This window comes from Eleginops maclovinus, chromosome 6 (assembly GCF_036324505.1).
Source record: "Eleginops maclovinus isolate JMC-PN-2008 ecotype Puerto Natales chromosome 6, JC_Emac_rtc_rv5, whole genome shotgun sequence".
NCBI classification, from domain to species: domain Eukaryota; kingdom Metazoa; phylum Chordata; class Actinopteri; order Perciformes; family Eleginopidae; genus Eleginops; species Eleginops maclovinus.
The window spans coordinates 14,914,398-14,937,546 of NC_086354.1; the positions used below are offsets into that span (position 1 = coordinate 14,914,398).

Here is a 23,149-nt window from a genome sequence, read left to right on the forward strand (position 1 = left end):
ACACTGGACTCTCTTTTGAAAGTCTAGGGCTTAATTTAAAATTCCTCTTCAGAGCGTGTCATGCATTTTATATGCATGCAAGTGGGAGAGAGAGGAGGGATTGCGAGGGGGCTCCAGCCCAAATGAACTTCCCTACACTGTTGGTCTCCTCGGGGATAAATCCAAACACACCACCTTCTTTCACTCCTCTTCCCTCATTTTCTCGCACCCCCACACACCCAACTCTTTCAACATTAGTTTTACTGCATCATGCTTTTAAGAAATTCCACTGAGCAGCAAGAGTGCCTTAGCCTTTGAAGGCAAGTGTGATCAGAACAGAGGCAGGGGGTGTTAAAAAAGAATCTGGCCGCAGGGCATTTCGGGATTTTGCACTCGTGTTTAGCAGCGCATGGAGCAGAAGAGGGAGGCTGACAAGTGCAGTGTTTGGGGACAGCTTTGATGTCTGATGGGGTGCGGCTGCTGCGCCTACACAGTCCTTCTCAAGGAGACTGTCGCGTTGACACAACCAGACTTACAAATACGGTTCACATCTGTGGATAGACAACAGATCATCTAAAGAGCACTGTTGGTTCACTGCTCTAAAACGTCTCTTATTGTCTTGCTGAGATGAGGTTGAGAATTGATAAAAGAGCAGACACTACATGAACTTGGACTGCAGCTGCTTGAGAAATCTGGTTTATTAGGAACAATTTGATCCCGCTAGCTTATCGTGGATATAGCAGTAAACAACAGAAACACATTTCACTTTTTAAGTGCTACAGGTTTGTGATTATAGACATAAAACAGTACAGCAACCTTTGCGCCTACATTCATATATGCACAGAGAATATAAAATTACAGTATATTGCTGTTGAACTGTTACTACTTCTGATCATAAATCACGTTCTTCTTCTCTGTTACACACACACATCACTGTAAATATCACACACTGTGAGCTGCTGTAATGACAAAGGGTTGTTTATAGTGACATCCGAGACGAGGTTTAAATCTGACAGGTCAACATTTTACAGATAAGCACCAAGTTATCATCGTAGAACAAAGCTGACAAGAGTTAAGCTGATATAGTACAGTAACACTAGACAAACCCTCCACAGAGAGATCATAAAACCTCACTGAACAGTGAAGTGAAGCGATGTGCATCCTCCATAAGCTACTTTTTAAATTTTTATTACAGATTAATACAAGTTAACTTTGGTTTTCAGCTCTCTAGAACTATACTGTAAATCTGTGGCAGTTTAAGCTTTAAGTAAAAGTTAAATTGACAGTATAGCAGCCTTAAGCCGATATTAATACAACATCGAAATTCACTAAAAAATGAAAAGAAAAACATCTTTCTCGTTATTATAGCAGCCAGGAAAAAATGTAGTTACAGTGTGATTCCATAGAATAGGAAAAAGTGAAAACAATTACTTGTTCTCATTAAAGTACTGTTAGAAAATCTGTGATCGGGTACCTCTCAATAAATAGAAAAATGCAACTCCTTTGCTGTTGTTTATTATCTTCTACCCTCAGCTGTTATAGATATGGTTGCACATATTTATTGTTTGAAGACAGTATCTTTTATCCATGCATAGAGGACTTATTTTATGAAAGATAAAATAAAAACACTTCCAAAAACAACTTGCTAAGTACTCTGTACAATACAATATTTTGGAGCCTGTGAGCATTTCCAAATTTTATATCAGACTGTAACACAAGACAAACATCGATAAAACCAATCAATGACTGAATGCATTTTGCAGAGCACTGAGAAGGGACAGCTCAGGTTCCAGCACTCGGGACACACTGGCTTTGGTCCCAAACTGAAACCCTGCTGCCGTGGTATTCCACTCAGTCATCTGTTGCCAGACGAGGTTCTCTCAGTCCACGTCAACAAGCATCGTTGTCAGTGGAGTGAATCAGTACCGAGTGTGTGCTGGGCCTCAGCAGCTGGGGGACACGTGTCCACAGGGTCAGCTTTGAAAAACTGGGCGAGCTCAAACAATCTGACCACAAATGGGCACAGTTAACAGTAAGAAACTGGTAGAAAATACAAAATAACTCACTGTTTATAAGATGCTTGGTGCTAATCTGTGAACAGTGATGGTGCCTTTAAACGAGAGTCATTTTATCGCTTTGCTAAAGGAATGCACATTTCAAACCTTCTCCCATCTTAGAATCTGATTTTACCTTACTGTCTTTTTTTGCTGTGCTCAACATTTTTTCCAGTATATTCATTACCATATGAATTTTATGCAACGACAGGATTCTTCTGCATGTTTTTCATTCCATTCTCCTCTATTTCAGACCGTTTTGGGGGTTTGGTTCATGCTTCAAAAATGAAAAACAGCACAATAATCAAGCTGCATTCAATCTCTGCAGAGCTCAGTGTTCCACTGGCCTGTCCTCTACATATTAAAGGCCAGGGAGAGTATAATGGTGCAGTGTGTTCAGAGTTCACTGGAGCTGTCTGAGGAGTGAAAGCAGTAGACGCAAGCCGCCCTGGTTGTAGCAAGCTGTTTCCATTATACATTCTGACCAGCTGTTCTGCGGAGGAAGTCCTTTGAAGGACGGCTGCAGGGGGGGTAACTGGAGTCCACAGTTCAAATGGGGCTCTTCAGCCTAACAAGCAGGGGCAGGGTTTCGCCCCCGTTCTCCTTGGTATGGGGCATCATTGTCCTGACACCCCCATCTTCATCAAGGCCTCCAAATAGAGGTCCCGCATGAGCTCTGACACATGCAACGTCTACACTAACACTCAACATTCATGCTATAACTAGTACAGAAGCAGGCAGAACAAAACAAAATGCATGCCACTGATGCTACTTCCTTCTCCTCAGCTTTGCTCAGCTTATTGCGATAACGTCTAAGCTGCCTCTTAAAGATGTCCTTTCCTCTGTATGGGCTGTGCATCTGGATCCTTCAGTTGTTTTGATTGGTGTCTGTTTTGACATGGAGGGGCGAGGAAGAGGGAGTTTTCAGAGCGAGGCCTTTGAAGAGAGCCAGATTCGGGAAGAGTCTGAAGCTTGTCTCTGAGGGGTCAGGGGCATCTATAAAAAGTAAAAAGAAGAGGCACAAGGAGAACGAGGAGCAGGAGGAATAAAGTCAAAAGCTGGCAGAAACAGGGTTCACTTCTGTGTAAGGTACGCGCCGATAGTGAGGCTGGCTGCCCCGATCGCTGCCAGACCGAAGACCGTCTTTATGGAGGGCCAGGAACAACTGAAGAGGGAGTCCCTCTGCCTGTCATACAGCTCCACAAAGGCTTCCTGGGAGGGAGACAAGAAGAGAAAGACAGACGGTTAATTGGGGTGTCAAAGAATGTCTGTTTACCTATGTGTAAACATACTTGCGTCAGCTGGTTAGTTTATGGGTGGAGTCTAATAGAAGCACAATAAAGATAATGCTGTATCCCATTTGTACCTACTAAAGGAGTTCATCTCTAAAAACAGGTCACATGTATAAAACGTCATTTATAAAAAAAGCTCAGTGAACTGTTAAAACAGCTGGGCATTGTATTATTTAACAAATATTAATCCAGCATAAGTATATAGTCTTTTGTTGTGGACTATTTTTAGGACAGTGTGTGGGACTGACTCAAAATACAATACAATGCCCACATTCATTAAATCGAAGGAAAATGTCACAATGTGTGGCTCATTAGTGTGTTTTAACTCATTTTGGGACTAATTTGAGCTTTCAGGTATAGAGAAAAGAGCTTTTCAGGCTTTGACTACAGTGGTTATTGTCCTTTCATGGGATTTGTGAAGGTAAAAACAATAAGACAATTATTGAAAAATATAGCCATATAAATTAAAAGACAAGTTCTCCAAAAAACATTTTTATACCTTCCACTTGTGATATCTAGTCATGCAAATAGTTGGATTTCAATTCCATTTAACCAGTATGTGAAATATCTGGCTTAGAAATGTGTAATGTCAAGAATTCAAAAACAACATTTCGTTCAGACAACATTACTGTGGTTACTCTTACATAATCCACAGCACACCATGGGACTGCTTCTGTGTTAAAAACTGCTTCTGTATATTTGAAATGTAATTTTTTAATACCGGTAGCAGAAGTCTAGGTAGCATATCAAATACAACCAAAGTTATCTGAATGGCTGGACACCTAGAGGTATGTTTTTATGATGAACTGACTCGTTCAACTGTTAATCCCTTGGTCACAACCAAATATGGGTGAAAAGAGAGCGTTATTGGACAAGCGCTCGCAGCACTCACACATAAATATTAATGTTACTCAGGGCGCTCTGCTTTCTGCTGAGGACTTAAAAGAGGTCCGTTACAAATTGGGAATGTCTGAGTGTATGCAAGGTTCATGGAGCAAATACCACAGCCGTGTGTCTTCAACAAGGAAATACAGACATCTGCTCCTGAGCAGTGACAGCGGGAACAGCTGGACAGGAAGTCATGGTGCTAAGCTCCCTGCTCTCTCACACACACACACACACAGACACACACACACAGACACACACACACACACACACACACACACACACACACACACACACACACACACACACACACACACACACACACACACACACACACACACACACACACACACACACACACACACACATACATTGTGGTAATGCTCTACATTTGATCTCCTTTGATGCCTATGTTTTTAGCTGTGACAAGAATTGTTAGGTTTAATTCACTTTAACATTACTGTCAGTTCCCATGGGTATATATTATGATTCTATTTGTGATCCGACTCAATTTACCTGCAGTAATTATGTTATGTGTAATTCTAACTGGAACACATGCAGAACTGGGTCATTATAGTCTTTTTTTTAACATAATTTTGACATATTGATATACAGTTTCCTTTTATCAAACAAAAGCGCACTCAGGACAAAAAAAAAGACACATCCATTCTGAAATGCAGTGGGGAGACAAAAGTATTTCCTGTTTCCCTCTCCTCCCTTCCCGTGCTGTCGCATTCCTGAGGCTGGGGGCCCCTTTGGTGACACAAGGGAGGAAGAGGATCAGCACTTTCTTCCCACTTAAGACCCTCTGGTGTCAAAACACACTGCACTCTCAAATCAGCCAGCAATATCTTTAACCACATGGCATTTCCTTTATTACAGCTAAGAGTTTTTAATTATCCAGGGCTAAAATACAGACTAAGAGTCGACAGTAATGTTGGCATGCTCTGTTGTACTGAAGTCAGCTGTGCTTTGAGCCTAATGCTAACATCAACCTGCTAACATACAGTACTTACACAATGGCAACGCTGAATATGAATTCTAGGCAGGTCTGAAGTTAGCAAGCAAACATAAGTAGCAATAAACACAAAGCTGGGAGGCTGATGGGGATATCATTAGTTTTGAACGGCCACCAGAGGTAAACAATTTATACTAAACTAAATGTCATTGTAATGTTAGTTAATACTGGAGTATTAGTCTAGTGAACATGTCAGGGATCACCAGATATAGTAGGATTTATTGTTAGGGCATCATGGACATCTGTTAAAATGTCATGGCAATCCATCTGATTTTGAAATACAAGTGACATTGCCATCCCTTGAGCATTGCCACTAGCATAGTAGGCTACACACCAACACTTTGTGACCTCAGATACAGTAAGAAACAATGTGATACGATATATTTAATTATCCCTGTGGCATTTATTTAAAATTATATTTCAATAAGCAGTTTAATTCCTTGATTTTTAGGACTGAATATTATCCTTAATGCAATTGACAATCTTGAGAGACAAGGTAACTGTAAGCAGCAGTCAGTTGGAAAGTTTTGACGGTCTGTCTAACAAACTGAATGCTGTGATTCCTTATTGGTGCTGCACTAACAATCTGTAAATAGAGAGCAAAATATCAGATGGCTTTATTTTGGAGCTTTGTGAACAAACGCTGTCTTTCAGTGATGATACCCTCCCTTCCTCCCTCCTCCTTCTCTCCAGGATTCAGGTATTAATTAGAGAACAAGCTCTTCATTCAGACCTCCAGCTGAGGGGAATGTGTTAGCTGGCAAAACACTGCCTCCTTTTTTTTTTTTTTTCACCTACTGCAGAAAAATAACAGTTTACTGAGGCCACAACACAAACCAGCCAACAGCCCAGCAGCAAGTGCATGTGACTGACCGCTAGCAAGGCCGGACCAAATGGCAAACTCATGATTCGTGTCCTCAATATGTCCCAGACTGTAGGCATAGATTAGCTTCTATTTAAGTCTGAAACCAAAGCGGGCCAATTACCGTAAGAGGTTCATAAGAGCGGTGATGGATGTTTGAAAGAATTCCACAAGGACACAGTAGGCAATAACTCCAGACTGACCCAGGGGAGAGTCGAGCACAGATAGGGAGGGAGGGAGGGAGGAAGGGAGGGAGGGTGTCAGGTGGATATCATGAGACTGAGGCATGCTCCTGGAACTTTTTCCTCCACACGTTAGCAAGCTGTGCTCCACGGCCACGTGAAAAACAAACCTCTGTACTTTCTATTTTTTCCCCTTCCTCTCCCTCATTCTCTTTCTGTATAGACTGCCATTATGAACAGAAATGAGCCTTTGAAGACAATGATAATAAGCAGCTTGCAGAGCAGGACACAGAAAGTTTGCAGGGACGGGAAAGGACAAAACATCTGCACTCACATCAACAAAAGACTCAATAATCCTCAAAAACTCAACTGGCTCCCCCGAAGCAATCCATCTGCCACCAACAGCAGGTGTGCTTCTGGGAAATAAAGTCCAGGTTGCAGTTCTTCAAAGTATTCATTTTTTGGATCAATGGCTTTATAAAGGTCACAGCCGCCCTACAGAAGGAAAAAATCCAATGGGAAAATGCCTAGCCAGGTTTACACACTCCCTGCCTTCGTTTTTACAGCACACAATGAATCCCTCTGAGAAACGCATACAGAGTAAAGAAGGCAAACTTAAGAGGATCCCATACTCAGCCATGGGGTGGCAACCAGCTGCCTGAATGTCATGGTTACACTGGTTGGAAGCCTCACGCATGATTTGCTTTTCCCACCAGTGGGGAGAGCCTGTCCTCGACCTCTGATTTGTTTTTCACATGATATAGACCTTTCGGTTTTTGCTCAGTGTCTTCTCATAAACACAAAGAGATTTTACACTGTTGTCTTCCCCCGGATGGCCTCCTGCTATCTTAAGGCTAACAGGAAATGCCAAACATTTGCCAGTTCCTTTGGGTCTCCCTCTGCTTTTGGGAATGATTGCTTGGCTTGTGTGGAAAATAATGAGTCATCTTGTTCACTTGGCTGGCTGCGTTAAGAACCCTAAGCAGCACTTTGCCAAAATAGAAAAATGATAAGGCCGTCATCTTTGTTTTGGGACGTTTCTGTGGGTAATTGCGGGCAGACTGAGACTCTGAGAAAGGGATGTGGGTTAAAGTTCAACTTGTAATTAAAGTGCCTGTGTGGCTCTGTTGCTTTATTCACCTCTGAACCAAGCTTCTCCTCATGCTCTGTTTATTTCCAAAGCATCCACATAGTAACATATATATAATATTGCATACGCTGATGTTGCTGCTGCTACCACTGCAGCCGTCTTTGATTTTCTAATGAGCTTCTTGCAGACTTCTGCGCCGCTAATTAAAGTCAAACAAAACTCCCTTTTCAGGATCCAAGGGAGCGTAATTGGAGATTGAAAAAAATGCAAGGAAGGCATTAATGTCCTTTGTAATCTATCTGAGTTGATCCAAATATACACTAATAACTCTCTTTTTTTTCTGACTGTATATTATCATTTGTATTCATGAATTCACATACAAATGCAGGTAAAACAACCCTTCTCCAGACACAATAGGTGACAGGACAGCAACCTTTCGTCTAGCAGCAAGGTCAGATTCGATCTGAAGTGTCATCCATCGAGTGGCCCGGCAAAAATGAGATGACAGAGGAGTTTGTTGCAATACTCATTACCCAGTGAATCCCCCTGTGTCAGCATGGCCAAACAGCTTCGAGCTGAGGACGCTGAGCCCTTCACTTCGCTGTGACAATACTGCAATACTTGGAAACAACAACCTTGCAGCCAAGTGACGAAGACAAACTGGGTGGAAAGCTGTACAAATCCGGAAAGCACGCCAACAACTAGACACACTTTTACTGGATCAGACTATCAAAATGTCTGAGAAGCTTCCTTGATATCACATCCTAAATCACAAGTGTTCTTTGTTTCCAGCATTTAAAATGGCATGAATAATTTGTATGAATATGTTTAGGCTTTTGGACCGTAGGTTGGATAGAAACACAGTCATATTAGGAAGCCAAGTTAAGGTAGGATATCTTGTAATGAGCAGTTTGTAGGATTTTCTGACATTGTATAGACCAATTACTCAAGAAAATAATCAGCAAGATAATCCATAAAGAAAATAATTATAAAATGCAGCCCCATCCAGTGTATAATAATTCATTTCATGATGTATTTTTATGTTAGCCCAGAGAGCCATAAAACTGCTCGGGAGACATTATCCACCCCTGAAACCCCTCGCAAGAGAGACCCGTAATTGTTCAACTCAAACATTTGATCTTTCACATAAAATAACAAGCATATCTGATATCATTTTCAACTTATACAATAAAATTAGATACAAATGGATCATTTTTATATCAGATATTCAGAAAGTCAAACAACACAATAGCTCTATAAATTTTGACTTTTCTGAAATTTACATCCTTCATATTATAAATTCCAACACAACCAATGAATAAATAGCCTTTAACACAGCTAGCCAATATGCTAACTACTGATTTATATTAGCCTTTCTGATGAAAACCAGAACAAAAGCTAAATTCCGACCTTTAAGCAAAAGAAACAGGAAACCTTTTATTAACATGTGAAGACCCAGGTTTCAAACTTGGCAGTGTACCTTCATTGGACTGAACTGAAAGGGGAGAAATCATTTTTGACGTTAGATTATACCCTTAAGGCTCATAAATATTCAAATTACGTCAGCAGCAGCATTTGTGTGTTTACAAAACAGCATGCTCTCCCGTGGGAGCGAGCCTGCTCCACTGGAACTTGAAACGTGATCGCCAGTAAATCACCCACACTCCTCATGACACTCTCTGCTTTTTATTGTCTCCATTATTCATTGTCTAAGCCAGCCAGATAAATGAGGACTGTAACTTTACACATGAGACTTTGGCTTCTTTGGAGATGAATAACGCTTCGGTAAACTTGATTTTCATCCCATTGAGGAGGTAGGAGGAACAGGGGAATCGCTGGAGTTAAGCCGTCCAATTTGTGCAGCAGTGTCTAGTTTTTTGGATAGCAGACTGAGCAACATTTGTGATATATTTACTTAATCCTGATTTATATGCCTTTTTTGTGTGGTTAAGGCTATTGATTGTTTATTTATCTGCTTTGATCCAACATGAAATGAAGAACTGGGTGACCGTGCATGCTCAGAGAAGTGAGGGCAAGGGATAGATGCTCACCCTGTTTGCTCTCCTGTCACTTGCTCTCCTCCTGGTTTATCTGCACCTTTGCGCCTTACTGAAGCTCAGTGTATCATTTAGAATCAGTGACTTCTTCATGCAGAGCAAAGAGACATCAAAGCAAAAAGAGACAATCTTTTTTTCTCACAATAAATAAGACAATCTCTACAGCTCAGCCAGTAGGTTTCTTTCCCAGTGCTGTGATCTTGACCTTGAAACGTTTTTCAACATGAGCAATTGATCTAAAATCCTTCACAGTTGCCAGACCTTGGCACAATGGCTTCCTCAAATAGATACAATAAAGCTAAAAGGGGATGTCTGCCTTGCCTAGGATGTCTGCTTTGGGCCCATCCGGCCCCTCAGCGTAGGAGGAAGTGACAATAGTCGCAAGACTTCTGTGCTGCTATAAATATCAGGCTTCTGGTTTAAGGCTGCCCAATCTAATAAAACAACTCACATCTCTGCCAATTTAAAAGGCCACCGATGACGCGCACGTGAATAAAGAGAGAGTGGAAAGGGCCGCTGACTCATCATCCACACTTGAGCAGGCTGGTGTGTTTGGAGTGCATTAAACCGGGCTTGAGTGTCTTTCCAGTAAAGACAGGATGTCTGCCACTTGGAAGTCTAATAGCTCTGTGTTTTCTCCAAGGAAGCCTTGCAATGTACATCGGCTGTTCCAGTGACGTGTTTGTGGCCTTCAAAAATCCATGTAAGCATGTGAAAGCCACAAAATTGTGGAGCCTGAGGTAATTGCGTGAAACTTTCGACCTCCGTGAGTTGTTTTGTACAGATTTTTCACTCAAGAATGCAAAAGTGCTTATATAAAGAGCCCCTTGAAGAATAAAAGTTATTTCTGTGGCATTTTAAACATGCAGAAGCACTCAGCGGACAGAAAAAGCAATACTATTCTTGACATTCACTGCAGTTTGGGTTAATAATTAAACACAGAAGTAAAACGTTCACAAGTCAATCTGCTCTACCAGCTTTAAATCAGTTTTGGATTGCTGTGTTCAGGAACCAGAGTATGTCTTATTTTTGGAAAAACAGGGAGGCGTGGGAACCCCCCATAGCAGAACCTCTCTGCCTGATTGGTCCAGATAAAAACCTCTGATAGAGAGCGTGGGAATCAGCAGATTCCCAGGTGGCCTCTTGCTTGTGACAAACAGAGCCCAAGGGAGAGGCTCATTTCCGGGACAAGGGCGGCATGCTGCTTTAAGCCTTAAAAGTCATATCCACTGACCCGTTAAGACCTTGAGACCACACAACTACCATCTCAAATGCAGTGGAGCTGAAAATAGACAGAGAGACCTCAGCCAGAAATGACTACTGTATATGGTGTAATGAATGGGATCTGTGGGAACACCATCTGCAGCCTGATGGATGCAGCACATTCGATAGTTGAATGTTATTGTCTTGCCCAAGAAAAGGGTTATTCAGTAATTCAGTCATCTGGTTTCCTTGAAATGTTGCATTCAGCTTTCTGTTGTTGTGGTTTTCTTGAGATTGCATTGTAGAGCCGTGATGTAACAGAATGACACAATCCTGATGTTCAGAAAGCTGCTTTTCAGGCAGCAAGCAACTGACAAAGTCTTTGTAAAAGTGCTTGACAGTTCAGTGGATGTTAAGTCACTTCCTGTGCCAGATGCTGCGGTAATGACATCACTGTCTGGTTTTAAGACTATAGCTTCTCTGTGGCAGAGCCAAATATGGCTAAATCACAGACTGTGTACGGGTAACTAGGGAAAGAGTAGAGGCAAGCCAAACATGTAGTCATACTAATACCATGGAGAAAGGGAGGGGGTGCAGCAGCAGAGAGATACAGTTGGTTAACACTGTTACTAAGAGATTTGTATTTGTTTTCAACCATTAACCGACTCCTAAATCTTAGCTCCAACTCGAAGAAAAATGCTAAATGCAACAAATGGGCACATTTTATGTTCTCAAAAAAGAGGGAATGTTTTTTCCTTTGTTGAACTCCCAAGTTGCTTCTATAATTTAGCAAGCATTGCCAAACAAATCAAGTGTAATGTTGTTTAATAGAGAATTAAACATGTCAGCGAAGGAGAAGGTATTAGAACATCAAAGCTATACGCCCAGTGCCTCTCGTTTCTCCCCTTTCATACAGGAAACGTCTTGTAAGGTTCACTAAATGAAAGCTTGTCAGTTTTGGCAACAAGATATTGGAGCGGTTTACGTGATTGGAGTACATGGGGCCAGGTTTCAGGTTCAGGTAGTGTTCTCTGTGTACCCATGTAAATGAGAGAGGCCACAGTCTGGGACGGGGCACGCTGTGATGGAGCAGAGCGCATCGAGGATCTCAGATGTCCGATAATGTCAGAGAAAACAATCGCCTCTTTGAGGTGCAGCTTTGAAGTGAGGAGGAGAACCGCAAGGAAAATGTCTGACAAAGTCAAAGTGAAGACATCAATGGCCAGTGATGGAAAGTAACAATGTGCATTTAATCAAGTACTGTTTAAACATACAATGAACGGTAATTACCTCCACTACATTCATCGGACAGTTACAGTTTTTCCTAAAAAAAAACAAGGTTCTTTAACTGGTAGTTTTTTCGTCTTTCCTTTATTATTGCATTGGGTAATTAAAGAAAGAATGTATCATCTTTGAAAACAAATCCCGACATTGGGAAGAAAAGCAGCTTTCCCTCAGGCTGAAATTGTGGAATGCGTAACAAAACTTCTTTAACCTGCATGCAGATGGGGGGAGAGCAAAAATGATGCTTGCACTATTTAACATCCGGCTGAGAAATCAAAGCACTTAATCACAGTCTATATTATTTTTAACTGTCAATTCTGTTAAAAGCGAATCGGAATGAATCCAAACGGCCTCCTGGCCAAAAAAATATTTTCCTCCCCTGTTTCCATTCTCAGGCTGGGAATACTGGGGAAAAGTTCAATGACCTCTCTCAGGCAACCAGCTGATTTCCATCCAGGGGGAGAGGAATGAGTGGAATGCATTGATGTGTGGAAACAAACAACGGCACTGTGTGCTCGAGAGGCCTGATATGAGAAGGAATCTCAAGGAACCAAGTTGCGAGGCAAATGAATTCACTGCACACTTGCATTATGTAACAAAATAACTTTATAATCCTTTTCAGAGATACGTGAATGCTATTAAATCCTATTCAAGCAGCTAAGAGCCGGGGTGGACACTGCTTATATTCCTGGTCTTTCATCCTTTCTTTGGTGTGAGTTAAACGTGAGTCTCATATACCTTGGAGACAGCTATGGGAGCGGCATTCTTTCAAAGTGGCCTTTTGTTTGAACAATCTGGAGCAGGTTGGCTCACTGGGAGCCGTGTGACCTTCCCTGTCTTGTATGCAGAGACCAAAGAGAAACAAGCACACCCTACCTGATGAATGATAATAAGTTTCCTATTGTAACATTGAAGGTCTGGTGAGAAAATGCATGGAAAGCTAATTAGGCACACGTTAGTGTCATAATAGAGGCATTTACTATGGAAAATGTTATTAGTGGTACACAGTGACTGCCTGAGTAGACTGTGTAGTAAATATTAGAATATACAGCCTTGAGTTGAGAATAAAATGCCTCAAAGTGAGAACAAAATTCATACAGGAACAATATGAAAATTGAGCAATAATGAAAAAATAGTTTGAAATGTTTTCAAACACATTCCCCTAGTTTCTAAGTCAGCAGATGGATCAGCTGAGAATCAGATGATTGTCGAGTCAGTTGACTTGAACAGGCATCTTTTTCCAAATTTGCTCAAATGTCTATGGAGTGAGCTAATCTACTCCTACTTCCCCAACTCTCTTTTAACAGCATGCACTCCCACTAAATCAAAGCTGTTTGCTCTACTAGCTCCATTTTGCTTTGGCCTTTCAACCCTGGTAGCCTAACCATCCGTGCCTTTTTTTTTTTTTACAGCAATTACCTCGCAGGCTGCTGCACATGTGGCAGTGGGAGGACTGTACTGCATATTGCCTGGTTTATAAGCCTCATAACTTGCTTCCCATCCATCTCTCCTCCTCCTCTTCAACCCTGTTAGCCTCACCTCCTGATCAAAGACACCTTGTGATGTCCAGCCATCCAGGAATATATTTTAACCCAATGTCCTCCCTGCAGTGCAGGAATATAGACTAACATTAATTCAAATCTGGAAACCTTGAAGGTCAAGGAGTCTGAGTGCTTGTCGCGATAGGTTGGGCGCTATCAGAAAATTAGTTTATAAAGATAATTATTAGCCAAAGTAAAAATGAAAGGTCTTCCTTACATATATATAGTAAGGTTGATTAAAGAATAGAATATATAAACCTTGTGGGCTCTTTCTTTTTACAACGTTTTTACCACCAGTGCAACAAAGTGCGAAAGATAAATGAAGCACTTCATAGGTCAATTAGCAGAGTTGATTAAGCCTTTCGTGGTTAGATTTGCCGACATTAGGCTCGTCTAGACATGTGACAGTTAAATCTCCTCTATAAAGCAAAATGGTGCCTGACATAACTGAATCCAGGCATTGTAAAAGATTTGCTCTGACATAAGTCACAAGATCCTTAGAAAATTCACGGGCATAAAACATAGCTGTATTGTCAAAGAAATACCAAAAATGCTAAACAAACTACCTGAGAATAAAAGGAATTGCTGTCGGTTTTCAACTCTCCCTGTTTTCTTTGAAGTATCTGTCATTATTTGAAGTTGTAATGACAGCCCAACAACCAATTAAAGGCATCATTCCTTCAGAGTAGACCCTGCGAAATTGATGTAATATAACGCCATGGCGATGGTGGGTAAGCCCCTGCCAGCAAATATCCATGTGAGAAGTATCGTGCAGGGGTAGCTTTCTGAAGACAGCAGGGTTTATCTGCGACAGCAACATGCTAACAGAATTCGGTTGCAAGTTTGGAAGAACATCAAGAGTGCGGGATGGCGTAGAGTTTCATCAACGCTCTGAAACACTATTTGTATTAGCAGCACACAAGGCTTTTATCTTCCAAATGTCAGGGGTGAATCGTTTTCTCCGCACTTCAAAACCTAATCAGTCCCCATCAAAGGTGACTGCCAAGAGGGTGGTGCTACGTGAGCTTCACCAGGAGATGCAGCTCTTGGTTGCACACACACCTGCTGAAAGCCATCAGCACAAAAGTGTTCTCTCCAAGGCCTTTCCACAGAGACCCTTTCTCTAGAGCATGTATTTGAATAAATCCCCTTCATATACAGATTATCTGACATTTATTGCCACTGGCTCACTGCGTTAATTGAGTCTTTGATCAGAGATACCATCACAAACCATCGGAATTGCTCAATCAACACCACCTAGTCAAAGTGACACCTGAGTAATGGCTGACACCACTCATGGTCCACAGAAACATATCATATTTCTAGAGGGCTATTTACTCTCCTGCTAAAATTCCCATCGAGTAGGGGGTGCGCAGAATTATTTACCCCAGACCTCCATGGACGGGGCAGAGAAATCTTTTTACCATTATCTGGCTGTTGTCATTTTTTAGGAGGGCATGTACTCAGAAAAGAACCAATAATGATTTACTGTTTGTTAATGGCCAGTGCTGTGGCTAGTTGCACCAGGAAATCCCAGCGGAGATGGTGGTAGTCGTGGTGGTGGTGGTGTGTGTGTGTGTGTGCGTGTGTGGAGGCTGAATGGCAAGGCTAACAGGAAGCTAGGCACCCCGGGGCCATCTGCTCCCTGCCATGGCTCACATGTCACTGTGACAACACAGCATTATTGATTCACACCACCACATCCGCTTCTCTGTGTACATGCTGATGTGCCACAGTATAAGCGTGTGTGCATATGCCTGTGAGTGTGTACACAGCCATTTTGTAGACAGCAAATAATTGATTCGCACCCGTACATCCGCTTCTGTGTTTGTCCTGCTTGTGACTAAATCTATGAACATCAAAGGGTCAATTCACTCAAATCACAAATCTTCCCATTTAACCCTTATGGAATCAGCAGATTTGTATTATAGAGTGACTTTTTTCATTAACTAGTTATCAGTGAAAAGAAGATATGTGTTTTAACTGGGTCTCTAATGAGGTTATTCTTGCATGCAACATGCTCTCTCTTAAAGAAAATGTAGTAATTTAGGAGAGACTCCCAGGCAGCTGCATTTCAAATGGCTATTGTTGCTCTAGAAATTAATTGAGAGGATCAAATCTTTTTTGAACTCTTTTGGGGGTTTGTCCCAAAAATATCTACAGCAGCTAGACAATGGGAGGAACCGTTTAACCTTGCCCTATATTGATATGCTGCACAGCTTGCAAGGGTGTGCCCAGTGGCAAAGTCAACTTGTGTCTCAGTAGGCTCCTCATTATCCAGCTCCAAACATGACAGGAAAGGTGGAAAACTCTTTTATCTGCTATCTCAAACGGTTCATTAGAAGCTTTTTTCCATGCAGATTGGCGGACGAGTGTCTGATGTGGATCTGATGATACAGTAGCACAGAAGCAAACAGGGCAGGGATTCCTGAGTAACCTGACAATTAAAGGACCACACGGGAGCAGTGATGGTAACACTTCTATATTTAGAGGCCTCTCACGTGTCCATGCATTTTTCAGGAATCTGAAACGCTACCTGACACTGAATGCCAGCTCCTAAGGTCCTAGTGTGTTGTTTATGAAGGGATTGGAAAAGTGTGTGTGTGTTGTGTTTATGAGTTTGTCCATGGTAGCTGGGTAAGAGCCAGAAAGAGCGAGAAAGAGGATGAGAAAAAAAGAGCAAAAAATAAGAGGTAGTCTCTTGATTTGAGCACAGGCAGGCTTTGGGGTTCTACTTGAGGGACATCCATTTAGTGTCCAAGTTTATTTCCGCCATATATAATTCATCAGTGTGTGTTCTGACTGGAATAGAGCTTTTAAACAGCTCAGGCACGTGGCCCTCATGAAGCAGGGAAACAGCAGGTTGATGTGATTACGGATTGGAACAAAACAATAAAAGGAAACACAATCACATGGCTGAATTCACCAACACCAATCTGCAGGCTCACATGGCCCTAGAGGCAAATGAAGAGAAGAAGAGACCAAATAAACACACCATAAGTAAACCACACACATCTGTACACACAACGCCTTCAGTGGTTTCTAAATGAATCAGCTGACATTATCGTCAAATGGCAGAATAGCACACAACCTTTATCCGCCTCTCAGGAAAGAAACACCCAGGTCGTCTCCATTATTTATTCACAGTCGCTGCTCCCCAGCAGACTTCACCTCTCCTGAGGATGCACAGAAATAAACACACCGGACAGGGTGGAGGGTCTCTGGAGAGAAGTAGGGTTATGGAACCACAGCACTCACAAGCACCAGAATTATATTCCAAGAACAATAAAAACTGTATTTCTGTGTTAACCATGTTGTTAAAATGATTTCCATTCACAAAAAAGGTGCACTGTCATGTGTGGAATGGCAAATATGGTGTAAACATAACAGATTTTACGTTCCAGTAAACAGTATCATACTGATCCTTTGTTTGGGTAAACTTAAGTTTAGCAAAGACAGTGTGTCCTCATGACAACAGCCTCCTCGATAATTAGGACTGACAGCATGTCTACAGTTTGACAATCAACTTGACTGTATTGTCAGAAAAAATGAGGCATTGCAGATGACATTTTTGAATGAACATCTGAATTATTCATTGGAACCTATCCAGCTGCAACAAAACCTTATTCTATGTAGTGAAAGACTGAAGAGCAAAGCAGGAATTGCTGTAAGAAAACCAACTTGTTCTTGGTGATAATGGCTGTGAAAAATATAAATAAATATATAATAATTAACCCTGCTTGCAAAAGTATTCCACACAGAGGACTCAAGATGTGGAACAAAGGTCTTTATGCTTTAAGAATCTCAGATACTCAGATAGCAGAGAGGCTTGAGATTACTTCAAGACTGCTCCTGAAAGAAAGTATTTATGTCGGATTAATTCATAGAGTTAACAGCCCAGAGCTGCCTGCGTCTGTAGGAAATGTTTCTCAGATTACAGTTGCCTGGCTGATGGGTGTAAACACAGTGGCAGATGGCGAACGATGGAGGCCTGCGCAGCAAAAGGGGTTCAGTACGGGGGTAAACCTTGGCTTGCTTCCCGCCACACTGAGCTCTTTTGTGGTGTAAAGTCTCCACTACAGAGCCAACAGTCCACATTAAGAGATAACGAACTCCAAAACTCAGTTAGAGGCATGTTTGCTTCCTCAGAAGTGAAACTAAGTTGTTATTCTGTGTGTTTTGAAATTATGAGTGGGGCATTTGCATGAGTAATTGTTTATTTGTCTCACTGATTGCTACAAACAAGACACCAGAGTCCGTCCCACACACTCATTTTGTGAGGCCAGCCGGATAAACAACTACAAATTAACAGATGGAAAAAGGAAACAACGGACTGTGACTGGCTCAGAACGGATGGATCAATCATGACTTGTTTGTTGGCGCAGAAAGTATTGACTTGTGTTTAACGGATTGAAGTTGCATCTGGGAGACACAAATTGGATGTAAGTGAGATATCACCGGGTTCTTCTTTTCTGCCAGTGGTTGCATGTAACCTTCTTTGTGAGAGTTTCTCTTGTTTTTTTTATTCCTCCTCTACTCTGCCGACATGTCACCTATATGGAGATTAATGACTTCCTCTTTGTCCCAGATCCGCCTCAACAAGAGGAGTGGGGCGCAGCCAGATGCCTGCAATATCGTAATAACATGCAGGTCCCACCCGTCGGCTAACAGATTGTACTCAGGGAATCCCCCACAGGATGGACCCAACCCAAGCAAACTTACATTGTCTTCTTCTCACACAGACACACACACACACACACACTTGCGACACAGAGATATAGGCCACCTGGATCGCAGCATTCCTCAGACATCTGATCCTGCTGTTTGAGACTTTCAAGAGAAAATAAAATCTGGTGATTTTACTCCTTTGTCTCGTCTACTACATGAAAAAGAGGACATGTCCCCAGCCATGGTAGCTAGACAGGGCTAAATGCTAATGTCAGCATGCTAACACACAATGCTGACATACTGATGTAACATAGGTATGTGTACCTTTTTAACCAGCTCTGTGTAACATGTTAGCATGCAAACATTTGCTAATAAGCAGTAATCAAACATAAACCCAAAGCTGATGGGAATTCCATTAGCTTTGCAAGTTTTAGCTCATTCATTTTTGACCTGATATGAAGTGGGCCATAAAGGTCTGTACATCATTTCATGGTAATCCAGCCAATGGTTGCTGGGATTGGCTGTTGTTCTCTTGAAGCACATTTTTGCTGTGCCGCCTACTTCACCCACCAGTCAAATGTCTGAGGTCAAGCATGCAATTTCAGAAGTCTGCCACTTTGTTCAATCACTTGGTATCTACTAAGAAAACCTGTAAATAAACACAATAAACTGCAGCACTTTGTGGGTCACGCCGCAGTCAAAATGCAATCGTTCACTGATGAGTGCAATTTCTGCCTCCACAAAGAATGAAATTTCATAGGCTGCAGGTGGAAAAAACTGAGTGCTGAGGACAATGCAAGGACAGTGTATTACATCCGGGTGTGTGGGAAGTAATCAGTGCAGAAAGGGAGTTATTTCACCCTCAGCTAGGTTTTTGCAAATGCAGTACCAGGTATGTTGTGTCTAAAATGCAGTTGTTTAACTTAAGGTGTATTTGACTCACCGCTTGTGATGCCTAGACTCAACAACATTTAGTGGGCACTCCTATTTTGGGAAACAAATTGTCTGAAAAACAACAGGAAACAGAGGGTTGCTGATAGAAAGCTCTTTCCACATCTCAAAATGTCAGTCATAGGTTGATTAGCCTCCACCTTTGTTTCACAGGTTGTGGTTAACACAACGCTCACCTCTGCATCCAATCGCACAATGGAAAGTGTAAGTGACTATAAACACAAATTGTCTAAACTCACATATTACTTTGTTTATTTTATATCCTCATCATCAAAGCTGCGTGAACCCAATCAAGAAAAATAAAAGTCTGTACCCTCACAGAGCCAAAAGCATCGTCCCTTGGCAGCTGGTGGATAAAGTGAATGCAATGTTTTTGACCCAAATGAAACCTCTGAAATGCGTGACCCCAAAGTGGATGGAAAGAAAAGTATATTACCATTCGATTCTTCATAAAAAGCTTTCACACTAAAACCAATAACAGCCAAACAATGGCAGCCTTGTCAGGGCCTTAGCACCATTGAGGACGGCGAGGTCATGTCCTCGCTTTTTCTTGGAATTGTAGTAACTAAAGTGAAGTTTATGTCCTACAATTAAAAAGGTATCACATGGTGGGTACGAATGGCAGTTTCACATATTTTTAGACTCAATATATATGCATTCTACTACTCTAAGGGATAAAGGGATTTAATATTTCCAGACGAACTTCAATCCTGGCAATGCAAAGAAGGTTTTGAAGCTTTTGAATTAAAAACATGATATGTAGAAAATACAAGATTAAATATCATGAAAAATGTAAATAACTAAACATGTTTGTTATGTTTTGCTGCTCTGATTTTTTTAAAGGACACATTACCTCACTATCTCTCAAATCCTGGCTACAGCCCTAGACTTCATAGGGCTTTGTGTTTTAAACAAAATCCCAGCAATCCGGGGTGTGGATGCATAACTCGACATCATAACAAAATCAAGAACTTTTAGTGCGCCCATCCCCAAAAACAATACAGAGTTATTTTTCTTCAGCATCTAAGAGTAGCTACAAAACAACCAATTGGCACACTCTGAATTACACAGAGACTTTTCTGTATTTCGAACATAAGAAGTTGATCAAAAAAGGAGAAGCTAAATTTCACAAAACCAGTACAGAGAAAGGTCTGTGTCTGCTGTGTCGGTTATTAAATGCCAGGTAACTGAAAAACACACGCACACACACACACACACACACACACACACACACACACACACACACACACACACACACACACACACACACACACACACACACACACACACACACACACACACACACACACACACACACACCTCAGGAAATCCCCAACCTGACAAGCATTCAAATTAGTACATAAATCAAGAGTCTGTTAGACTGTTATCAGTATAAAGATCAAAACATTAGGGCCAAAAAAAATCACAAGCTCCAATGCTAGTATATACTGTAATAAATTCATATAGAGCCTTGTTTGAGACAAAATAATGTGGATAGAGTTTCCTTAATGCTGAGGGGTGAAATCATTTAAAATGACCCAAAGTGGAAACAACTTTCAAATAATCCTGAATAATCCTTTGGATTTAAAAACTGTACACTCAGTCTCTCCAGTGGAAGCAGAGCAGCAGCAGAGATACAGCCATCTCCGCCCAGCTGGAAAACACAGACTATGATGACCTACATTATTGTAAAGTGGGCACAGGCTCTAGAGACCTCGAGCTGGAATCTTAGCAGCCCAGCCTGCGCCGGCTTCAAGGCCCAGGTCTAGAAAAGCAGACAAAAGAGTCCCAACCTAGATGCACAGAGGACTGCATGTTAAACACAGCGGCTGCAGATTAACGCTGTGTTCCTGCAGGGCCCTCCCTCTGTTGCCTGCCTTTGATATGTGGCACAACCTGCCACCTCCAGGGGCAAGGCAGACTCAAGGGGAATGTTAAATGGTCCTTCCCTTTGAGATGAAATGTTCAATATGAATCATTGATGATGCACCCCCCCCCCCCAAAAAAAAAAATTTAATTCCCAATTCTGATACCTTCCGGCTAAGTTACCAACGAGCACAAATGTTATGCTCTCATTAGGAGCACCACCGCTAATTTAAGGCTAATTCATCACAAATTAGTTTAATAATTTGTCGAGGAGCTCATTGAGGGGTGTGCCATTTGCTGGCTGTGGAAAAGAATAATCTGGGGGGGAGTTTGGATGTCTCTCCACATTTGTGCCTAAGGTAAATGCATCATTAGATGTTGTGAAAATGGCTCTAATAGCTGAGCCCTGCCCAGAACCCTAAGCACAGTAATTCAATGCTTTTCTATTTGGTGACGTGCAACTGACCTCATCAAACAACCAAAACCAAACACATCACAGCAGCACTGAACCACTTTGCAGTGTAGAGCTTTATATATATATATATATATATAAGTAAATGTTGTAACAATCACTAAAGTTATCCATACTGTGATGCATTTCATACAGTTTCTATAAGCTTTTTTCCCTCCCTTAAACAGAGTGGGCTAACCCTTTTGCTCATGACAGCTGCAAAGCTGTCACTGCCTCTCCTACAGGGCGGAACTTGTGATAGAGCGTAGGGAGGTGTGACAGAGCAAGCGGTCTGATTGGTCAAATCAGTTTGACAGCCATCATGAACATCCAATCAGAGCAGCTCATAAGTGGCCGAACATGTCCAACGTTGGCGCTGTCGTGCGTAATGGGCAGATCTAGAGGAACAGATTTGTATTAATCAACTATAGCTATGGTTTTTAAGTTATATTAGCTAATGTCAGAATATACGATGTCATCTCAATTAAATACCTATACAGAAGGTGAACGTATTGACTGGAACGTCTTCAGACAGGTTAAAAGGGGACTTTTTTGCCACCGTGTCACACATCTGTAAAGCACTCAACTACACGGAATCAGACCTACCCATCCCCCGTTATCTTGTATCCAGCTGCTCAGAGGTCCGTTTAAATACTCTGTCATCCACTCCGCGATGTTGTCCACCTGCGATGTCATCTCCTCCTTCGAGGCGCACTCCACGCACACCGTGCCTCCGAACTCGAAGAAAGCGATAATCCGGCCCCAGTTCACCCCGTCCCGGAACAGTTCGTCTATGACCTCGGCGAATCTCCTCTGCGCGGTGGTGGAGGTGAGATACAGCTGCCGAGACATCTCCGTGAAGTCCGGCTGGTATAGTCTTTCAAGTTCGTCTCCAGCCTCCCGGAGGACTCTGTGGATGTCGACGGCCGGGTCGGGCTGGGGGAGCCGTCTGCAGAGCTGGGGAACGCTCTCGCTGTCAGGCCCGGTGCTGGCTTCACGGCACCGGCGGACCAAAGTCGGTGCAGGGACAACTATCGACCCATTATTATCAGCCTCTTCATCCCGGACATCATCGAAGCCAAAAGCGAAGCCCCGTTTGGAGAGTTTATGGCAGATATACTTCTCCACAATGTTGCGATTACACTCATTCGCCATTCCGTCTTAATTTGGCACTTTCTACGGGTAGAGGTTGTCCTAAAATAAATACATCATGACCGAATATTTGCACTGTACAATGCACAGCATAAGCTCATTCAAAACTATAGGTTGTGTTAAAAAAAGAGGCAATGCAACGGTAATCCCACACGGAGAAAATGCTTCGCGAGTTGAAGGAAATCACTTAATCAAAACTGTGCAGAAAAAATGTTTGAAAAGTAAAACATAGTGAGTACGTGTCAGAAGCAGTCTTCATTTCCCGAATCCTTAGGACGGACGTTGGCGACCTTCTCTTTGCATTGAAATCCAATATGCGGAAGAGGCTGGAGTGGTGCTGATCTATTCCTGTGTAGCAGACGCTGATGTGTTGCGAATAAAAACATGAATGAGGGCCAAAGTTGTTCGCGCCGGAAGGGGCTTCAAACACAGCCAACTATTTAGCATTTACGCACAACTAGGCGCAGGACTGTGAGCCAGACAAGGTCGGACTGACTCCTCTTCCACGATTGCTCCACATATCCTCCGCAGAAGCTCCCTGCCCACCGCCAGTGCTGCTGGTGAGGTATTCCTGACGTCAGCTACGCAAAGTAATTCCTTTGGCTGCGCTCAGA

General features: G+C 42.2%; 1 protein-coding gene across 2 annotated transcripts; it reads right to left on the bottom strand.

Moving 5' to 3' along the window:
* Positions 1–659: 659 nt before the first annotated feature.
* bcl2b (BCL2 apoptosis regulator b) lies at positions 660–23,121 on the bottom strand. 2 transcript variants are annotated; one of them, XM_063885801.1, is made up of 2 exons: positions 21,990–23,110; positions 660–3,245 (listed from the first exon to the last, which is right to left on the bottom strand). In XM_063885801.1, exons 1-2 carry the CDS (start codon positions 22,536–22,538, stop codon positions 3,108–3,110), a joined length of 687 nt encoding a protein of 228 aa, XP_063741871.1. In that variant the 5' UTR covers positions 22,539–23,110; the 3' UTR covers positions 660–3,107. The 2 variants fall into 2 exon arrangements, with proteins under 2 accessions (XP_063741871.1, XP_063741872.1); XM_063885802.1 differs by lacking the exon at positions 660–3,245 and adding an exon at positions 21,553–21,781 and having other exon boundaries at positions 21,990–23,121.
* Positions 23,122–23,149: the final 28 nt, after the last annotated feature.

Coding starts and splice junctions, on each gene's coding strand:
- bcl2b (XM_063885801.1), bottom strand. CDS start 22,538: ATGGCGAATGAGTGTAATCGCAACATTGTGGAGAAGTATATCTGCCAT. Junction 3,246..21,989: donor TACAAGATAACGGGGGATGG/GTAGGTCTGATT, acceptor TCTCCCTCCCAG/GAAGCCTTTGTGGAGCTGTA.